Below are 20,549 nucleotides of genomic sequence, written 5' to 3'. Positions count from 1 at the left end.
ATTTATAAGACTGATGTTTTGTTTTCAGTACTTTTTGAACAATTACTTACGAAATCAAGGTCATATATAATGCACCAATTTTCAGTCTGAGCTCCAGCCCAGCCACCAAACTTAGTTTGTCTTCCATGCCTAAACTACAGCTTTCCACCAACTCATATATTACATGGCCAGTGAATGGAGCCTGGTGCTGTGTGTAAAGATCTGTGGGTTAAGGCACTAAACCAACTCTGGCATTAAAAATGGGAACAAGGAACTTCAAACTATACACACGGAAACACCACCAGAAAACCACAAATCAGGTTGACATAATGGACCAATGAACAATATAAACTAATTAGAACCCTCTCGGAGAATGTGTTAAACTTGGTTGCAGAAAAGGAAGGTTTTTGCCTCCTTTCTTCCTCAACATCCACATCTCCAGAACTTTACCCTCTTTTTCAGTTTCCATTTTCCCTCTACACAATTTGGAAGTCACAGTTATAATCTGTTCTTCCTATTTTTTTTTTTGAAAGAGATTACCATCTAGTAATCAGGAACAAGAAATATTCAAATGTCTGGGCCACTGGGGTGCAAACTATACACATAAATATATTAATTTAAAATACTGACACCCTGCTTTATATCCTGATGAAGAGACTCTCAAAATAGCTTTCAAAAGCTATTTTGTATTGTCCAATCACATCAAACTTTTTAAGCAGAGGCTGGATGACCATCTGTCAGGGGTGCTTTAAATGCGATTTTTCTGCTTCTTGGCAGGGGTTTGGACTGGGTGGCTCACAAGGTCTCTTCCTACTCTATAATTCTATGGTTCTCTATTATTCTAACTAGCAGAAAGAGAAATAAACATGGTGCTAGATGGCCAGCATATTATTCCTGTCTGTCCTTGATTTATTCTTTGGTTGCAAACTACTACACAGAGGTATGGAGTCAAGGAGCTGAACTCTCACTTCCTCCATAAACAAATCCTTTGCTTATCTAATAAAAAGAAGGAAGGAGGAACCAACCTGGTAACCATGGACAAGGGTTGACTGCATCTCTTTTAAGATGTATTGCAGGTATCGTGCCCCTAGAACCTCCATAATTTTCATCAAAGTGTTGCGTGCAATGTCCCTAATTTCCTGAGCTCTGTTCCTCAGAAGGGAGCAGACTTTCAGGAGAATGCTGGAAGCAGAGAGAGAGAGAGAGAGAAATGTCACTAAGAGAAATGAAACTGAGAGCTAAACACAAGCTTAAATGGAAGAGGTTGCTGATCAAAATCACTCAAAATAACTAAATAGCTAAAGGATTTACAATAGCCAGGACTATACCTTGGCAAGTTTTCTTCCATGATATCTTGCGGAAGAGACTGCATCAGCCTGACCATTGCAAAGGCTAGGGGCACCCGAACCACCTCTTCATCGTTCACAACTTTGGATTTCACAAGTTTGTGCTCATCATCTCTTTTGACCTGTAATAAATAGAGACAAATGCCCATCACTTCTCAGCTCTTCTTAGCATCGCTTTAACATTTAGATGGAGACAGAGATGCTACACAAGAACGAGTATTGTGCCAAAGCCTGGGTTAAAGCCCAGATCTGGGATTAATCTGGTGAGATGTCATTCATACAATTATGGTAATTAAGATGGAAACAACGATGCAAATTATTGATTCAGTCTAACACAATATTTAAAATATGCTCTGTGGATAAAATAAGAGTGAGAGATGTCCATTCAAACTACCCTGATCTCCTTGTAAGATAGGAAAGAGTCATGGTGTAATAAATAAATACGTATCAGAAAGGAGATGATAGAACCTCTGAGGCAAAGCAGAAACCCAGATGAATCTGTACATTTTTACAAATTGTTTAATTTCATACAAGAACATATGAAGAACAGGAAATTGCCTTAAACAGCTTTTTAAACCCACGACAACCTTCACGCCAAGGTTTTAGACTGGAATCTCCCACCCTCATACTTGCTATTTATATTTTAGGTAATGTTGTGAAGAGCCTATCACCAAGCTGGCCACCAGATGTATTCCTAGACCCTTTAAGAAAAGAATGAAATATAAGAAATGTACCTTTGCTTTGAGACATCTATGCAATTTAGGCAAGATACTGCCAGTTACAGTATCCTGAATATGCATGATCAGACTTTCCAACTCTTCTTTATTCCTAGGCAGAAAGGAAATTGCTTTTGGAGGTTTCTGGGAGTCCTCAGGCTCTTCATTTGCAGGCTGATCAGGCTGAGGTGCAACAGAGTCCTTCTGTTCATTGGCAGCCTCAGAAAGATCCTTCCCAGATTCTGGGACTTCTTCTTCATCACTAAGTTCCACTTCCATGGCTTCATTCTCCTCTGCGGCCTCAACATCCATGATTTCTGCATCAACATGACAAAATAGGAAGAAACTCTGTTGGTCTAGGTAGGGATGAGCAAGTAGGGTCACTGAGATGCTATTGAATGGCAACTCCAGTTATTTCTCCCAAATCTATCAGTTTTACCCTCTTGTATGTAAATGGTGCTGTTTTGTAACCCTAAGGGTCCGCAGTTAAAAGCATGGGTTCACCTTGCCAGTTTAATGCCCAGAAGCAATAATGCCAAGATCAGTGGGAGAGAAGCTATACATTGGTCTCATCTTCTCAATGTTATTGAGCACAGTGCTCAGTGGAATCCCACAACTCTCCAAGTTATCTTCTCTCCAGCCTCACAAATGCAGTACATACAACACTTCTAATGTTCCACAGCATTTTAGATAAGGAATAGACACCCTCTAGTACATATTTATAATTTTTGCTACAATACAACACATAAAACAACTACAATGAGTTAGTCTTGTGATAAGAATAAGAAAGGATTACCAAAAGCAACTATGAAAATAATAAGTCATATAGTTATTTTATTACATTAAGCCAGATACAGGTATTATTAATGAACAGTTGAAAGCCCACTCTTTTGGATACAGACATAGATGTTTACCTTCCTTTTGGATCATATCAAGTTGCTTTTCAAGAGTTTCATGGTCAAAGTGAAAAGCCTCCAGCACCATAACTAGTACACTGTCAAAGAGATTAGGGAAGACAAAGAAGAGGTTTAAAAAGTTGAACTAAAGAAGAAAAATCAGCAGAATTAACCAGTCTTGGCTAAAGCTAACAATTATTGCAAACACATATTAACGTGAAATGAGCATGTATGTCACTTGTCACTGCATGCTGCATTAGCAAGCTACAAGGGTTATGGTAGTAAAAATCATCCTACATTAACTCATTTCTTTTGCAGCACAGGACGCACATTCAAAAGAAAATCTTGCACAATTCATCATGTCCTTGTTTGCCAGAATGTGATGCTACTTATTTGGGTAATCTTGATTGTGCAAATTAAGTATAACATGAATAATTCAAGTATTGACCAAGAATATAACAGTGCAATTTTAAAAAGTAAATTAGATATGAGAATTTTCAAAGCAGCACAGATATAACTCAAAGCAAAATATGCCATGAGAAATGGATTGGATTCAAAGAACATATCAACTAGTTTGTCATACCTGAGGTCATAAAAAAGAGTGTGCAAAAGGCACCCAAGGATCCATACTTATAACTGCTCTTAAAATGGCCTATACCAGGCATGGGCAAATTTTGGCCCTCCAGGTGTTTTGGACTTCAACTTCCACAATTCTTAACAGCCTATTGTCTGTTAGGAATTGTGGGAGCTGAAGTCCAAAACAACTAGTGGGCCAAAATTTGCCCATGCCTGGCCTATACTAACTAAAACATGAGTAGTTTCTAAGAATTAAAAGTTTCGTGTTCAAGTTCTTAACCTACAGAACTTCTTTTGACTTTCCTTTTTCTGTTTCTACCTGCAAAAGTTAGCATGTACTAGAATTATACATTTTTAGGAATGCATGTATTATGATAGAAATCTATTTGGGCCTATAAATAATGAAATTTTAATTGTTCTATTAGATTTTATATTTCTCCTGTTTTCTCCATACTTGTAGGACTATGTTGGCTTCTTTGCATGTTCTAGCTTGTTGTATTGGATGACGATATAGTTTGTTTTGCTAGCACTGTGCTAATTTGTAAGTATTCTTGTTTTATTATCTGAATTGTTATGATATTTACATTCATCTGAATACATTATTAACAATTTTGAACACAATTATGTGGAAACAGAGCGTATAAATAAATGGATGAATTTGGCTTTGAGCTTACTGAACAGCAGCTCCCAAAACAAGCCTTTAAAATACAGCCAGAAGCAACATTATGATAGAACAACAGAATTGGCTGATCAAACAAGCTGAGAAAGCCTCTGAGTCCAATGAAGCTGAAAGCGGCTCTTTGGATCCAAGATTAAAATCACAGTGCATATAAAACTGTTCTCTAATGCAGGGATAGGAATCCCGCAGTCCCCCAAAGTTATCTAGACTTCAATCCCCAGCAACCATAACCAGCTTATCTAACGCGAGGAATGCTGAGAGATGCAGTTCAACTTCAGGAGGGCTGCAGAATTCTCAACCCAACCTAATACACAGACAGCAATTCTTTACAAGTGACAGCTTTACAATCCTAAAGAGATACACTAAAAGCATATGCATGCTTTCTCAGTTCACTGTCTTCAGTGCTATTTACTCAAATATAAGAAATGATAGTAACCATTTGAAGTGATATTTACTGTACCTGACACCCAGTTTCTGATTGATCTGTCCTGTCTGCAAGACGTGTATGAAATGTTTGAGATGATAGAGGAACGCTGACCAAGAAAGATGCCTGCAAACAGCTCCTACCATTTCAACTGAAGCAGTTATCATGTTTTCGTGCTAAGAAGCAAAAGACAAGCCTAAAGTTATCAGTCAATACAGAAATCTGTCTTAAATTAAATAGATGATGATGTAGATATAGCTTTCATCAATATCCCACTCTCACTCCACGCAGTCACAGCGGAAATACAACAAAAATGGAATGGCAGCTTTGCAAGATTTGTGATTCTGCTTCACATTCAGAATATTGTAAGTGAGCAGAACAGTTACCAATAACCAGAAAAATTTATACAAAGCTCTTATTGATTTCTTCTTTAAATATTACAGTCACATAATGTCAGACTGTAATGACAGCACTGGACAAGAACGAGGAAGTCCAAAATCTTAGTTTTCTCACTCCCTCAGGCTGGATCAACACTGCCATAGAATGCATTCAGAATACAGATTAATTGCATTGGACTGGACTATATGGCAGTGTAGACTCATATAATCCAACTCAATGCAGTTAATCTGTATTCTGAAATGGCATTATATGGCAGTGTACATCCAGCCTGATAAAGCTCATTAGATGTTGATGATGATGATTCGATGGCTTGGTTCAATCAATGACTCTCACCTCAGTCTACCTCACAGAGTTGTTCTGAAGATAAAGGCAGAGGAACAATCAGATATGTCCCTTTAAAAGAGCAACATAATCTATACACATATTAAAAGTGAAAATGTATGTGTGTATGTGACTGGGGTGTTCTGCCTCCACAAACAGCTATAGCTCCCACTACTCAGGAGACATCAATGGCCCTACCTCGAATGACATTACAGGTTATAAAGAGCACATGCGAATGTCCTCCCCAAACACAATCCTGCCCTCCACCCAAGTGAAGGCATTCAAACAAGGACAATTTCATCCTAGATTTTATGTGTTTCTTCCACCACAGACATCCCAGTATTTCTAACTATCATCATTGCATGACCCCGCCCACTGCCTCTCCCTTACATGTTCCTATTCTTTTTTATGGCACCCAGCAAACAGATGGAACTGATCAGCAACTGAACATGCTAGAGGTTTGGGGAGAATTCTCCATGATTTATAGTAGTTGTAGGTACTGGGATGCATAGTTCGCCTGCAATCTAAGAGCACTCTGAACTCCACCAAAGATGGAACTGGACAAAACTTGGCACACAGAACCCCCATGATCAACAAAAAAATACTGGAGGTGTTTGGGGAAAATTCACCTTGATTTGAGGGAGTTGTAGTTCACCAACATCCAGAGAGTACTGTGAACCCAAACACTGTTGGATCTGGACCAAACTTGGCACACATACCTGATATTCTGAAATTTGATTACTGGACAGGTTTGGGGGGAACTGACCTTCCTTTCTGGGAGTTGTAGTTCACCTACAACCAGAGAAACTGTGACATCCACTGATGGATGAATTTGGCTTTGTGGATCAGGACCAAACTTGGCACACAGAACCCCCATGACTAACTCAACCTACTGAAGGGACTGTCTCACCATGTTGGGAGTTGTAGTTTACCCTGCAGCCACAGCACACACTGAACCCCACTGATGATGCATCTAGAGCAAACTCGCCCAACATAACAAACTTTAAGTACTGATGGAGTTTTTCCAGGTTAACCTGGCATGATGTGAGTTGTAGTTCACCCACAACCTTAGGCATTTTGTACAAATAACCCGGACAATGTCAGATATCCAAGCTAGAATGAAATAAATAACTTACATGTAAAATATTATATAGTAAAATTTAAATTAGGGAATTATTTTTAAAAATCGTGTGTAGTCCACTTCCCTGAAGCAGTTTAACACGAGCTCCATCCTCTTTAAAAACTAAAGCTGCCCCCCTGAAGTTTTGGACTACAACTGCCAACAGTCATTCTCAGCATAATCGATGGTAAGTAATGACAGAAATTATAGCCCAAGTTGAGGAAGCTGAAGGAGCAAAATAAAATATTACAGTAACTTGTTATAATAGCCAGGCTCTTAAGAGTTATGGAAAGTGCAGCTACAGACACAAAGCACATTTCTATTTTCAACTTCCTCTCTACTTAGAAAAGGGAAAACAGGCAGTCACATAAAGATCATGAACCTTCATGGTAGAAATGGGTCTTAAGGGGTACTCAACTTGCTTAAAACTCACCTTAAGCATTTTCTCATCAAAGATGGTTGTAGTTGCATAAGGCATAATGTAATTTTGAAGAGATTTAGAAGACAGTATAATTTTGCCTTCAGCTAGTTGTTTGGCCAATTTCTTCAACGCTCGTGCCCTTCTGTGAATCTAAAAGAAATACCAAAGATGACCAAGGCTGTTTTCACTGATTGTATGTTTATAGTAGTGCACATTCTATGAATATACCGAATATGGGGTCTGCTTAATGGGCTGAAACAAAAAAACACTACTGATGAGGCTTTTTAAAATTCATTTTCTTTACTTCATACTGTCTAGAGCAGTGGTTCTCAACCTGTGCATCCCCAGATGTTTTGGCCTTCAACTCCCAGAGCCGGTAAATTGGCTGGGATTTCTGGGAGTTGTAGACCAAAACACCTGGGGACCCACAGTCGAGAATCACTGGTCTATAGCATTTGTCGTAAAGAATCTAGGTAGTGCACAATAATATAATTGTAATATTCTAAAATGATAGAGCACCATGTAAATGCCTATAAAATCCATAAAAAGAAAAGAAAAGGTATATATTACTACCTTTCCCATGATCATATAATTTAAAAGCAATGAAAGAGCAAAGTGAGGGAACTGCTCTTCTTACCTGAATATGCTTCATATTTTCAAAGAAATCCATCTCTGGATCATGGTAGTCTGTCAGCTGAACTAAGTCTTGATATTCTGGATGTTTTGGAAATGCTCGAATCAAGTAGGAAAGCAAGGTGGTATAATCCTGCTGAATGCTCTGAACACAGCATGTGACACAAACAAAAAATGTAATAATGTTTGCCTGAGCCGATATTTTAGTATGTTATAATTCCAAAGTCATCACATATAGTTTTTCCCATAGAGCTCAAAGCAAATCTCAATCAGGCTTTCCTCTTTCAGAAATCTCAGCTAAAAATCATTTTCTCTTCCCAGTATTAATTTCATGTTAGAATAAACCTCTGTCTTTGATACCATGGATTACGAAAACATAAATGAATGATTCCCAGGTCTGATCAAGTCTAAACTCTCACTAGAAGAGAAGACTATACCGAGATTGCTGCAATTCACACATATTATGTGACCCATTAGAGATGATAATGCTTGACAAAGTGGAAGACAGAAAGAGAAGAGGGAGTCCACACTACAAGTAGATTGATTTAATGAAGGAAACCACAGCCTGGGTGATTCCTGCCTACGGGAATCCTTTGTTGGGAGGTGATTAGCTGCCCTGATTGTTTCATGTCTAGAATTCCTCTGTTTTCAGAGTGTTTTTCTTTATTTACTGTCCTAATTTTAGAGTTTTTAATACTGCTTTTTAAAGAAGACTTCAATCCCTGATCAATGAAAATCCAGTCTAAGGACCTGTCACACTGAATTACATGCATGAACATGTTCAGACATATACATAAATATGCATTTTACAGCTAAAATTACAAGATCTGTATTGTCCAGCAATGTAGAGATCATGTTTCTCCAAGGGCTCCTATACAGAATAAGCCTTTTACCTCTGTTTTACTTTTCAGTCCTTTTCTCAAAGCCTCCAGAAGAGTGTGCTGGATTATTTCCTTGTATTCATCTTTTGTATGATCCATTTCAGCAAGCAGGCTAATAATAGCATTGAGGCAGAGGACAGCACAGTCACTCAAAGACATTTCCCCTAGCTGAGGAAAGAAAAGAATGATGGCATGGCAATGAGAGGCAATAACTTTAAAACAAGTGGTTAAAATAATTAAAAATCGTACTTCAATGTACATCTAAATCAAACCATCTCCGACAACAGCAGCTCAAGATAACTATAGTAGGAATAATAACCCAAGAAATCTTATGGTTCAGCCTTATGGTTGCTTTCAAAGGCCACTGAATCCATTGATGGGGAATCCATGGATACACAGGGCCAACTGTAATTTTTTACATTGTGTTTGATGATCTTTAGTTTTTACCCAGTTTGGGTCCCTGGATGTTACTGAATGACAGTTCCCACCACTTCTGATTATGCTCCATGTGGACTCAGGATAACTGAATTGCAATCCTTGGGGAAAAGTTAAATGACATTTTAATGCCAGAAATCATACCCACAAGCCTTGCATCTAAATTCAGACTCCGGTGTCTTGACTAAACTGAACTGTAGCCTTCCAGATGTTACTGCATCACAACTCCCATCAGACCTAGTCATGATGTCTAATGATGAATAATGCAGGAGTTGTAGTCTTGCATTTGGAGGGCCACATGAAATGACATGGCAGGGCAGATGGGCCTTGATTTTCGTTGATGTGTTATAGAATCATAGAATCAAAGAGTTGGAAGAGACCTCATGGGCCATCCAGTCTAACCCCCTGCCAAAAAGCAGGAATATTGCATACAAATCACCCCGACAGATGGCCATCCAGCCTCTGTTTAAAAGCTTCCAAAGAAGGAGCCTCCACCACACTCCGGGGCAGAGAGTTCCACCTGAACGGCTCTCACAGTCAGGAAGTTCTTCCTCATGTTCAGATGGAATCTCCTCTCTTGCAGTTTGAAGCCATTGTTCTGCGTCCTAGTATCCAGGGAAGCAGAAAACAAGCTTGCTCCCTCCTCCCTGTGGCTTCCTCTCACATATTTATATATGGCTCTCCTCTCAGCCTTCTCTTCTTCAGGCTAAACATGCCCAGCTCCTTAAGCCGCTCCTCATAGGGCTTGTTCTCCAGACCCTTTATCATTTTAGTCATCCCCCTCTGGACACATTCCAGCTTGTCAATATCTCTCTTGAATTGTGGTGCCCAGAATTGGACACAATATTCCAGGTGTGGTCTAACCAAAGCGGAATAGAGGGGTAGCATTACTTCCCTAGATCTAGACACTATGCTCCTATTTATGCAGGCCAAAATCCCATTGGCTTTTTTTTGCCACCACATCACATTGTTGGCTCATGTTTAACTTGTTGTCCACGAGGACTCCAAGATCTTTTTCACACGTACTGCTCTCAAGCCAGGCATTGTCCCCCATTCTGTATCTTTGCATTTCGTTTTTTCTGCCTAAGTGGAGTATCTTGTATTTGTCACTGTTGAACTTCATTTTGTTAGTTTTGGCCCATCTCTCTAATCTGTCAAGATCGTTTTGAATCCTGCTCCTGTGCTCTGGAGTATTGGCTATCCCTCCCAATTTGGTGTCGTCTGCAAACTTGATGATCCTGCCTTCTAACCCTTCATCTAAGTCATTAATAAAGATGTTGAACAGGACCGGGCCCAGGACGGAACCCTGCGGCACTCCACTTGTCACTTCTTTCCAAGATGAAGAGGAAGCATTGGTGAGCACCCTCTGGGTTGGTCCATTTAACCAATTACAGATCCACCTCACCGTAGTTTTGCCTAGCCCACATTGGACTAGTTTGTTTGCCAGAAGGTTATAGCTCCATTGAACAAGGTGCTCTAAATATCCACAATCCCACATGGTTTTCTTCTTCAGCATTTATTATTCAACAATTGCCTCTTTTTTACTCCCTTATGAGGAATAGGCCAATGTACTTTATTCTCTTGGTCAAAGATAAATTTACAGGTCTCTAACAATAAATTCTCTTCCAGTTACCATTTCATACAGTATCGGAAAGCTAACTAAAATGTTACTCTAAGATGGCCGGGCTTTGCACAGCAGCTGAACCGCTAGCTGAAGAAAAATCCTGCAGATTGAAAAGTCAACACTTCAAGTTCGGGTCAGGGTGAGCACCTGCTGTTAGCCCCAGCTCCCCTGCCCACCTAGCAGATTCAAAGCCAAAATGCAAGTAGATAAATAGGTACCACTTTTGGCGGGGAGACAAGAGTTCCTCGGCATGGAAGATGGAGAGACAGCACTCCCCCCCCCACCTTCCCCACCCCTGTGGCTGGAGTTCAGCATAACCTCCAAGATGCCGGATAAGATAGGAAATGCCATTATCTCGGTCTGTGTGTATTGTTTGTCCTTGTTAATTGTATAATGGCATTTAATGCTATATATGTGTTCTGTAATCCGCCCTGAGTCCACTCAGGGAGATAGAGTGGAATATAAATACAGTATGTTAAGACAGTTTATAGATCTTTTGCCTAAGATGCACAATTCTGGTATGCTAAAGATATGGTTTAAGTATTTTACTAAATACAATAATGGCAATTTCAAAGTTTTTACTGGGTTTTTACGTTTTCAAAATTATAAAATATGAGATGTAATCCATCATATCTCATGTTGTTAGTCATAAGATACTTTGTTTTGTCTCCAAGAAGGTAATATGGCAACCCGCTAGAATTAGAAAAAGGAATACAACTCCAAAAGCACCACAACATAGTTCAAGAGATATAATTTTCATGCAGGTATGACTCACCTGTATAGTGTAGAAGCAGTTATGCATAACTGGAATGAGGTAATTGATATCCACTGTTTTCATTGCCTTGATGTGAGAAGTAATGTCTTGGAACGCTGACAAGCGGACATCGAAATTGATATCATCAAGATGGCGAGAATCAAAAGCATTCAACTACAACGGACAAAAAGTTTAATGAAGGCATACATCTCAATGATGCAAAAAAGGTTAACTGGATCCACAGAAAAGTTACATACCTTAACAGTATCAGTAATGTATTTTAGGTTACTATCCAAATGTGATAAACTCTAAAAAAAAAAAAAAAAGATTGAAAAGTAATTAAACATATATATTTTTCAAAGGCAAATTTAGTACTGCTTGATTTGCTTTTATAATATTCTTTATTGGAAGTTTTCAAATTATACTAACATTCTACAAATACACAGGAAAAAAGAAAAAGACATTAAAAGCTAAAACATAAAAGATAAACATTAAAGAAAAGTATGACTTTCATTCTTCTTTTCAACAATATATAAAACTCAAATTATTTGAAGCTTCTCAACATAAAAATTTTCTTCAATTATTTCCCCAAAACAAACATATTTTCCTGCATTAAAATATCAACCAATCATTATATGCTTCACTAAGAAAATAAACTCCCTGTGTGCTTATTTCCAATACCTCAAAAACAATGCAGAGCGTCTGCCGGGAGAGTTTGTTTTGAACAACAGAAAACAGCTTGGCCAGAGGTTTGAGGAAGCTTGTGGGATTCAAGCAATGATTCAATAAATTTTGCACTGTTTCCAGGATGTCAATCTCTGTATCCTGAAAAAAAGAGAGAGATTGTGAAGAACTAAAATAGCTAGAAAACCATGCGTTTATTATGAGAAGTGATTTTATGAAATTTTCTGTGAATCACAGAGAAAGTAAGATTTAATTAAAAGAACACAGGTCAACAGAAGCACATTAGTCAATATTTAGAAGAAGAAATACATAACGAAGGATCCACCTGTGTGCAGACAAATAAGACCATATTTTTCTAATTATATCTCACAAATGAAAGAATATATCAGTATAAGAAGTAGGTCTGAACTATGAAACTATGAAAAATAAACGCATAACATAAAATAAAATAAACAGCTCCAAAATGACATAAAAGAAAATGGGACACAATGGGCGGGCCAAATGTACTGGGAATAAAATTGATAGAAATTGATAAAACCCTGGATGAGATAGGTAGAATATGTTTCTAAGGGAGAGTGTGTTTCTGAGGGGGGGGGGGGCACACAAAAAAGGCCAAAGAGCAGGGGGAAAGTGCATCATCAGGACAGAGCTGTAGTTTTTAGGTTAGGGTTTTTAGGTCTTTCTTAAAAGCTACCAGGGTGAGGGCTTGCCTAATCTCACCAGGTAGCGAGTTCTAGAGCTGAGGGGCCACAGCAGAGAAGGCCCTCTCCCTCATCCACACAAGTTGTGTTTGTGATTGTGGTGAGGGTGAGAAGAGGGCCTCCCCAGAGGATCAGAGAGCTCGTGCAGGTTTATGGAGGCATATAACTAATTACTAAATGAACTTACAATCAATTAAAACCATTAAACACAAGACATACATACAATTTAAACATTCAGACAAACCATAAAAACATTCTAGTATAAATATTAAAATCCCATGATGCAGAAATCGTATATCATAGCCATTCCAAACTGTCATTGCACATGTTCCTTAATTATTCTTTGTACTGCATTATTTATTAGCCAAAGGCTTGATCCCACAACCACGTCTTTGTTCTCTTTCTAAAGGTCAGGAGGGAGGGCGCTGATCTAATCTTGCTGGGGAGGGAGTTCCAGAGCCAAGGAGCCACCACTGAGAAGGCCCTGTCTCTCATCCCCACCAACCACACTTGCGATGGAGGTGGAACAGAGAGCAGGGGCTCCCCAGATGATCTTAACCTCCATAATGGTTCATAAAGGGAGATACGTTTGGACAGGTAAGCTTGCTGTATTTTTATGGCATTGAATGTTTGTGAGCTGCCCTGAGTTCCCTTGGGGAGATAGGACGGGATAAAAATAAAGTTTTATTTACTTACATTTCCAATACATTAACTTTCATTTCACCTCTGTGAGGAACAGCATGATTACTCCTTGCTTTTTGTAACCATGGAAATAATTTTTAGTTTAAATGTTAGATCAGTTGCTTCTCAACCTTTATAGTCACACAGCTTTTATTTGGAAGCACTCAAAGAGCTTAAAACATATTATCTCAATCATTCTTACAAAAATACTTCAAAGGAGCTCCATATAATTATTCACATATTAGTAACAGAAGTGGGGTTTCCATGTTGAAGGACAGTACTTACATTAGATGCCATACTGAGTACATGGGAAAGCTGAGTTATGAACCATTGGTACTATAATTATCACTTTTAAAAAATAAATCACAATAGAAAGAACGTATTTCATAACACGTCCGAAACATTCATAGCAGTGCACAAGAATAAGCAACAGCATTATGAAAGTGTATTAGTAAAACAATCCCAACATGAAAAGAAGTGTGGGTTTCCACAGGCATAAATCAAAACCCACCTGCATAATGTTACTTTGGTGAAGGAAGGGGAGAAGGAGGCCAATCAGGATAGAACTCTGGTTCTTATCCTTTATAAACTTGCTGATTCTATACAAAACAGAAGCAAGAGGTTATGAGGATACATAAGTTATCACAGTGCAGTAATTCAACTGTATAAATTAAAATGTTTCAAGCAATTCCTGAATTTTAGTTCTCCGGGTGTTTTGGACTGCTACTCAAACCAAGCAACTCTCCAAAGGAAAATAATTCCTGGGCTATGAAACATCCACAAAAAGAACCATTTAACCACCTTTGGAATAACAGGATTCCCAGTGCCTCCTTTCAGAAAGCATTAGATAAAAAACAGTGGTTCCCAACCTGTGGTCCGTGGATCACCAGTGATCCGCAAGAACTAAAATATGGTTCGTGACCTCACCATTACTACACTGTTGCAACGAGAGTGATTGGTCTCACAAAACCCTCTTATAGTGCCAAGGCTTATTAAATATGGTTTTCTGTGGGTGAGCAGATGGCGACTACTGGATTGCATATATTTTCTATCAGAAATTAGAGCTGATGTGGTCTATCCAATGCAATTTTCTGAATCAGCACCCCAAATACCAAACTGAATCTAAAGTTGACCAAAAACCAATTCCTAACCATTTTGGTACTAATGTTGGAGAGTAGTCCCTGATCAAAATGGGTCCTGGTTAAGTGGCCCCTGGTCAAAAAAAGGTTGGGAACCACTGGATTAAAGGTATCTTGAGAATCCAATGAATTGCTATGAATCATGGTAGCCAACACTGAGATAAAGGCTGCACTTATGTGCATTTAAGAAATCTGTGTTTAGAGGTCTTCTGTGTCAGGAATCATTTCTTGAATTGAACTGCCCGCCAAACATAGCCCACATCTTGTTTCTGTGTGTAATTCACAGATATCTATGGCTACAACCAACAAAACAACAATGTATGTGCGTGACTTGCAAACTCTGTCTCAGAGTAAGTTACTATGTATTACTATGTCAGGAAGACTTCAAAATTCACAGAAAGCTTCAGAACCTATTAGGACTGGCTGTTTCTATATGCTATTCTTTATATCTGTTACTTATTTTGTGAATAGTATATCCTTAGTTGAATTATTATATGAGAATTGTACTTTTACTAATGTGAATTTTGAAGTCTTCTCAACATAATACAGCATGATGTAACTTACTCTGAGACAGAGTTTGCAAGTCACAGCCTGTTTCTCCCAAAACTCCAACTTCCCAAAAGCATAGAGTAACTGGTTCAAAGTTTGTATTTAAGAGACCTTTTATAAATTTATAATCTTATAAATACCAAGGAGCCACTTACTTTGAAAGGATGCTCAGTTCTTTACTGATTTGTGCTCTATACTTTTTCTTCTTCATTTTGTCCACAGTGAACATGGTTTTGCTGAGATACTGAAGAATCACAGGGACATGGGGGAGAATGAGCTTTATACCCAGGGTGGGAACATCTGAAAAAAAGACAGGCTTTACGTTATTCTAAAATTAATAAGTAATATTAATAAATAATATTCAGTATTCCAAACAGGAAAACAAAGAAAGATATCCCTATTTAGGAAAAGGCATGGGGCACTGTTACAACCCTTAATAGTAAAAAATAATATAAATACAATTTTGATGCTGAATAATTTTTAAAAAGCAACTAAAACTAAAAAGAACATAGATAAAACCGATCAAATGTACCAACAGACTCTGTTGGATCATGTAAGGAATCAGTAAATGTATGTGTGTCAACTGTAAAATAAGATGCATGAAGCTCATTGGTTGGGCAATGCTCGGGGAGAAGGCTGAGCCTAGGAGTTTTGGATACTGTTACATTTTTGTTCAGGCTTGAGCTATGCAGCAGAACAGAGAAGAAGCGAGCAGCTGAGAGAGACAGATTTTGGAATGTTCTCTCACTTCTTGAGCTGTTGGGGGGAAATTCTCCCCAGGGACAAAGGAAGACCATTTTAAATCTCTCATAAAAGGGTATTATATGAGTCAATGGAGCTGATCACATGATTGTAAATATGTTGTTCTGATTTACGAAGAGTTAACTACTTGTTCTTCATTCATCATCTTTGTGGCATATTTTCTTTCTCTGGCAAGGCAGTGTGTGGGCTGATGAAATGTGAACTACATGTTTATTTTACATTACGCCACAGACTACATATTACAACTGACTAAAATGAGCAAATAATTTAAAAAGTTAGCTTAATAGGCAAAGATCTAGATCAAGGATGTGGCCTGCAGGCTACATGTTGCCTTTAGGTATAGGGTGATTCTTCTACCGACAATGATCCTCCAAGTCCTCAATACCCCACCTTCCATTTTCTCCTGTCAAAACTGACACAGAATAGTTGCAAGACACTCTAAAGCCCTTTCCCCAAAACAAGAAGCCCCACCAAAATAAACAGGAGGGGCATGATGTCAATTGCGATCATGCAAAACTAGATCACAGGAAAGCTCTCCAGGAAAGCCAAAATTTGCTGCATTCAAAACATAGCCATCTCTGGTCTAGCTTAATTTTTTAAAATATTGTCACATGAAGGTAGAGGCACATCCAAAAGGCGGTAACATGGACTTCCTAGGTTCACAACTTGTATGTAGATCCTCTGAAAAGGATATAATTATAAAGACAATGCTCCAGATATTCAGCTCAAAGTTGTGAACTCTCTTTCATGTTAGTTTCTACAGAGAATTACATGATTAGCATAAGCTAATGTTGAAAACCAACACCAATGAACTGAATATAACAATGATTTAAAACTTCATAAGCCTGCTACTAACATTTTCATTTATGGATGAATTTTCCTCCATCACCAAAAACACAATGCACCCAACTTCAAATACTCATCTGTCATGTAAAGTCCGACACCTAACCAGTCCTACCTTCCGTCGTTTCATCAACTTCCATAAAGGCACAGTCAGTCACTGACAAGCTGCAAAGCTGGTCGGTGGGTTCAAAGTCAGGAGTATTGAGAAGATTGTCAGCTATGTCAATCACAACGCTGGCTGTGGTTTCACACAGATTTTTGGTTGCCAGCAGGGCAAATACATTGGACAATATATCATATTCTGTGTGCCCTGGCTTCTGCTTAGCCAGCAGAGGAAAATATCTGAAAGTACCAAAACCAGGTAAGGGGGAAGGAATTCAAGAAACAAAATTACATAAGTTTTTTAAAAAGCTACATTGATATTAAGAATAACATTAATTTTCTATTCCCCTCTGGACATTTTCAAAAAACAGAGAAATTGTGATTCACACTGTTTATATGTGTTAGAATCAATATAAAATGTAAAAGAAAGTGTACATATATAACAGAAGTGAGAGGTGCAGCAGTTCCTGAGCATGTGAAATAAGACTCACAGTACAGGGCACAAGCTTTAGATATTTATCAGAAAGTATTGTAAAGTTAAATCCTGAGCTAAATAGACTAACAGCCTGAGTCAATCTGAAGTAACCTTTTCTGATCACTAGCCAGATAAAAATGCATTTTCAAATTTTGGTTGGCAACTTTTGGTCCGCAAGATGATGCTGGATTACAAAAATCATCATCTATAACCAGCACAATCTGCTGCTATCTGTTGTATTCCAGGACAGGAAGCATCTCAGTACTTAACCACCCCACTCCAGTCCAATGTAAATCAGCAAAGCAGTTTATTGAAGAATATATAAAAAGCAGTTCAGCAAAATAGTAAAAAAGGCACAAGAGTGGCATGAAAAAACAGGAATGCAAAAGAATCAGGATACACAAGGCAGCATAAAGTCCAATATACAAAATTTAGGAACAATCCTTTAAACTTGGAAGCATGGAACATAGGCCTTAACAGGCCTATCTAGGACTTGGAAAGAGATGCTGCTTCAAACTCCAATGTTGACCAAACTAATGAAAAATCCCCTTGGTCTCTAATAAAGCCATGAAATCATTCCGTTTTCCCTGGCAAACTGATACCAGCTTTTTCTCTAACAAGAGCTGTGACCTTCGCCAAGTCTGTGAAGCAGCTCGGAGTATGTGCAAACTAAGTCTCCTATCTATCATCTCATTAACCTCTCCACTGGCAGTTCATCCTCTGAACTCGCTTCCCTAGAGATAGACTTTCTGGGGCCCTGTCTGGATTGTGATTTTCGCCTTCATTAACTGTAGGAGACACAAAATACTCTATTTCAGGACTTAAAATCTCATGCTGACCCCCAGGCTTGGCAGGCCCAGAAATCCCATGATCCACTTCCTCAATGACATTAGGGACAATCAATGGTTGAATTACAACACTATCCTACAGTATTGGAGGGTCATGTGTTTCCCATCGTTTTTAAACAGAAGTTAATTTTCCCCTTTGTTCTGTTTTTCAGTCGTCCAGGCACTGGGGCAAAGCAAAGCAAAGCAGTGACCAACATACACAAAGAGAAATAATCCTGCCTCCACGTAGAACTGCAGCATCTCTTGGGCAGTAAAGTCACAAAGTAGTTTTGCTTCACTAGGAAACACGTAATTTACCTGGGGTTTTTACTCCAGATATGTATTATTTTGAGTAGAAGAGATGGAGAATATTGACTTTCAGAGGCCAGCCTAGTGATCTGAGAAAACAAAATTGAGGAAAATAGTAACATGGCAAAATGATGGAAGTATCTTGATACAGATTTTTACAACAGCAGAATCATCACAACAATGATAATTTAATTCTTGTGGGTTTTTTCGGGCTATATGGCCATGTTCTAGAGGCATTTCTCCTGACGTTTCGCCTGCATCTATGGCAAGCATCCTCAGAGGTGAGGTCTGCTGGAACTGGGAAAAAAGGGGTTTATATATCTGATTTATAAATCTGATTTATCAGATATATAAACCCCTTTTTTCCCAGTTCCAGCAGACCTCACCTCTGAGGATGCTTGCCATAGAGCAGATATATAAACCCCTTTTTCCCCAGTTCCAGCAGACTTCACCTCTGAGGATGCTTGCCATAGAGCAGATATATAAACCCCCTTTTTCCCAGTTCCAGCAGACCTCACCTCTGAGGATGCTTGCCATAGATGCAGGCGAAACGTCAGAAGAAATGCCTCTAGAACATGGCCATATAGCCCGAAAAAACCTACAAGAACTGAGTGATTCAGGCCATGAAAGCCTTAGACAATACAATGATAATTTACTTGTGTAAAAACAATTCACTGCATTGATGCTCTCATAGCAAGACACTGAGAGCTATGTCAGGGATTTCTGCCTCCACTACAAGCAAGGACAAGGTTCCTACTGATGGATGTAGCAAAGAAAGTAACTATCTGGAAGTGTCTTAGGAATCTCCCAATAAGTTTAAAGGCAATCTCAAAGTACTACAAATGACAGTAGTTCACAGTGTGGCAGATGCACAGTTTCCTTAGTGCACAGTATGCTGGTGTATCCTAAATACGAGACATAGTTCTAGTCTTATTTGAAAATATCTAATATTTATTTTTGCTTCTTATCTTGGAGCGATTTGATAAAAGAGTTATTGAATTACAAACTGGCTGAAAGCTTTCAGAGTTTTCAGGTCACTATCAAGAAGATAAAATCAGTTATTACTTCCTGGTGGCTCTATCAAAAAAATCATCTTCCTCCATATGGATTCTTCCATACTTTAGCAGCAAACAGTATAACATAAGAGAAAATATAGGTGACACTCAGTGTAGGAACCTTCACACAGCTATTATGTGACAGCTTCGTTACACCAACAAAATTGATGTTGCTTATCAAGCAGTAACATCTACTTAACTTTTATTATGCTGGATTAGATTTTAGATATTCCGGAGTAATACGATGAATAGATGTTGGTCCATAATAACATTAAATCATTTCTTTCTCTTGAACTCTTCCTTCTCCCCAGATCTAAATCTTCATCCCAGACCCTTACCTGAGGCCAAACTACTGCATGAAAAACTGCATCAATCTCTTCCACACTGAAGCTGTACGTTTCAAAGTCACAGAAAAAATCTGCTATAAGTTTAAGCCCAAGGCGCCTCAGGTTTTTGAGTGGGTTGATAAATCTTAGTTGAATCTGAAAAACAAATAATTACAATCCTGTTGTTTATTTATTTTTTAACCAAAACATTTGCTGGTCAGGTATCTTCACTATAACGTTTTTTGCATTTTGCCTAACATTTTATATTCCAGTTATTGTATGGCTCTTCTTAATGGCATGCAGTATTCATGTAATAACACCACATCAGTCAAGAAAATTCAAATGCTGTTTGCATCAGGAAAGAGATTTAAATGTAATACACTGTCTGCATCATATGCTGGTAAAGAAGGGGGCTTAGCAACAACTATGAGATGTTAGTGATCCATTTGCATAACCCCGAAAGAAAACACAGGCAGGCTGGAAAGAACCTGAATCAAGACATGTCAGCCTGTAACTCCATCTATAACTATAAAAAGTAGAAATTTAACACAGATGAGAATATTAGTCTGCAATCAATGACTAAATAGATGGAAAGTATGTCTGCACAGTCCTTGAGAAGCTTTTATTTTCTCACTAGATAATGAATTGTCAAATTAAGTTTAACAAATGACAACGTTGAACATACTTTGTGAAAGCAGAAGTTACTGAATTACTGGATTTCATCTTGGAGTTATTGAATAACTTCATGTACAAAGACCACTTACCTTGGACATCAGTAACACTTGTGTCAAAATACTTTCCATCTAAATATATGCGTAACCACGTAAAGTGATACTTGCAGTCAGATCTCACACCATTACTTTTCTGGAATTGTTCACTTAGCAGACACTGC

At 38.4% G+C, this 20,549-nt stretch overlaps 1 protein-coding gene across 1 annotated transcript in view; it reads right to left on the bottom strand.

Annotated features, from left to right (window-relative positions):
- UTP20 (UTP20 small subunit processome component) overlaps positions 1-20,549 on the bottom strand; it is an 84,558-nt gene that overhangs the window by 21,826 nt on the left and 42,183 nt on the right. Inside the window, exons 28-43 of the mRNA XM_060777234.2 lie at positions 19,670-19,813; positions 18,286-18,365; positions 16,679-16,905; positions 15,114-15,258; positions 13,782-13,869; positions 11,886-12,029; positions 11,462-11,512; positions 11,226-11,378; positions 8,404-8,559; positions 7,515-7,655; positions 6,890-7,027; positions 4,653-4,792; positions 2,956-3,035; positions 2,060-2,358; positions 1,308-1,447; positions 1,005-1,161 (exon numbers count right to left, since the gene is read on the bottom strand). Coding sequence (XP_060633217.2) covers positions 1,005-1,161; positions 1,308-1,447; positions 2,060-2,358; positions 2,956-3,035; positions 4,653-4,792; positions 6,890-7,027; positions 7,515-7,655; positions 8,404-8,559; positions 11,226-11,378; positions 11,462-11,512; positions 11,886-12,029; positions 13,782-13,869; positions 15,114-15,258; positions 16,679-16,905; positions 18,286-18,365; positions 19,670-19,813 — 2,283 coding nt within the window. The remainder of the gene's footprint in view (positions 1-1,004; positions 1,162-1,307; positions 1,448-2,059; positions 2,359-2,955; positions 3,036-4,652; positions 4,793-6,889; positions 7,028-7,514; positions 7,656-8,403; positions 8,560-11,225; positions 11,379-11,461; positions 11,513-11,885; positions 12,030-13,781; positions 13,870-15,113; positions 15,259-16,678; positions 16,906-18,285; positions 18,366-19,669; positions 19,814-20,549) is intronic.

This window comes from Anolis sagrei, chromosome 5 (assembly GCF_037176765.1).
Source record: "Anolis sagrei isolate rAnoSag1 chromosome 5, rAnoSag1.mat, whole genome shotgun sequence".
Classification (NCBI taxonomy): Eukaryota; Metazoa; Chordata; class Lepidosauria; order Squamata; family Dactyloidae; genus Anolis; species Anolis sagrei.
Note: the sequence above shows the minus strand (reverse complement) of the source record. Positions and strands in the feature narration are given on the sequence as shown.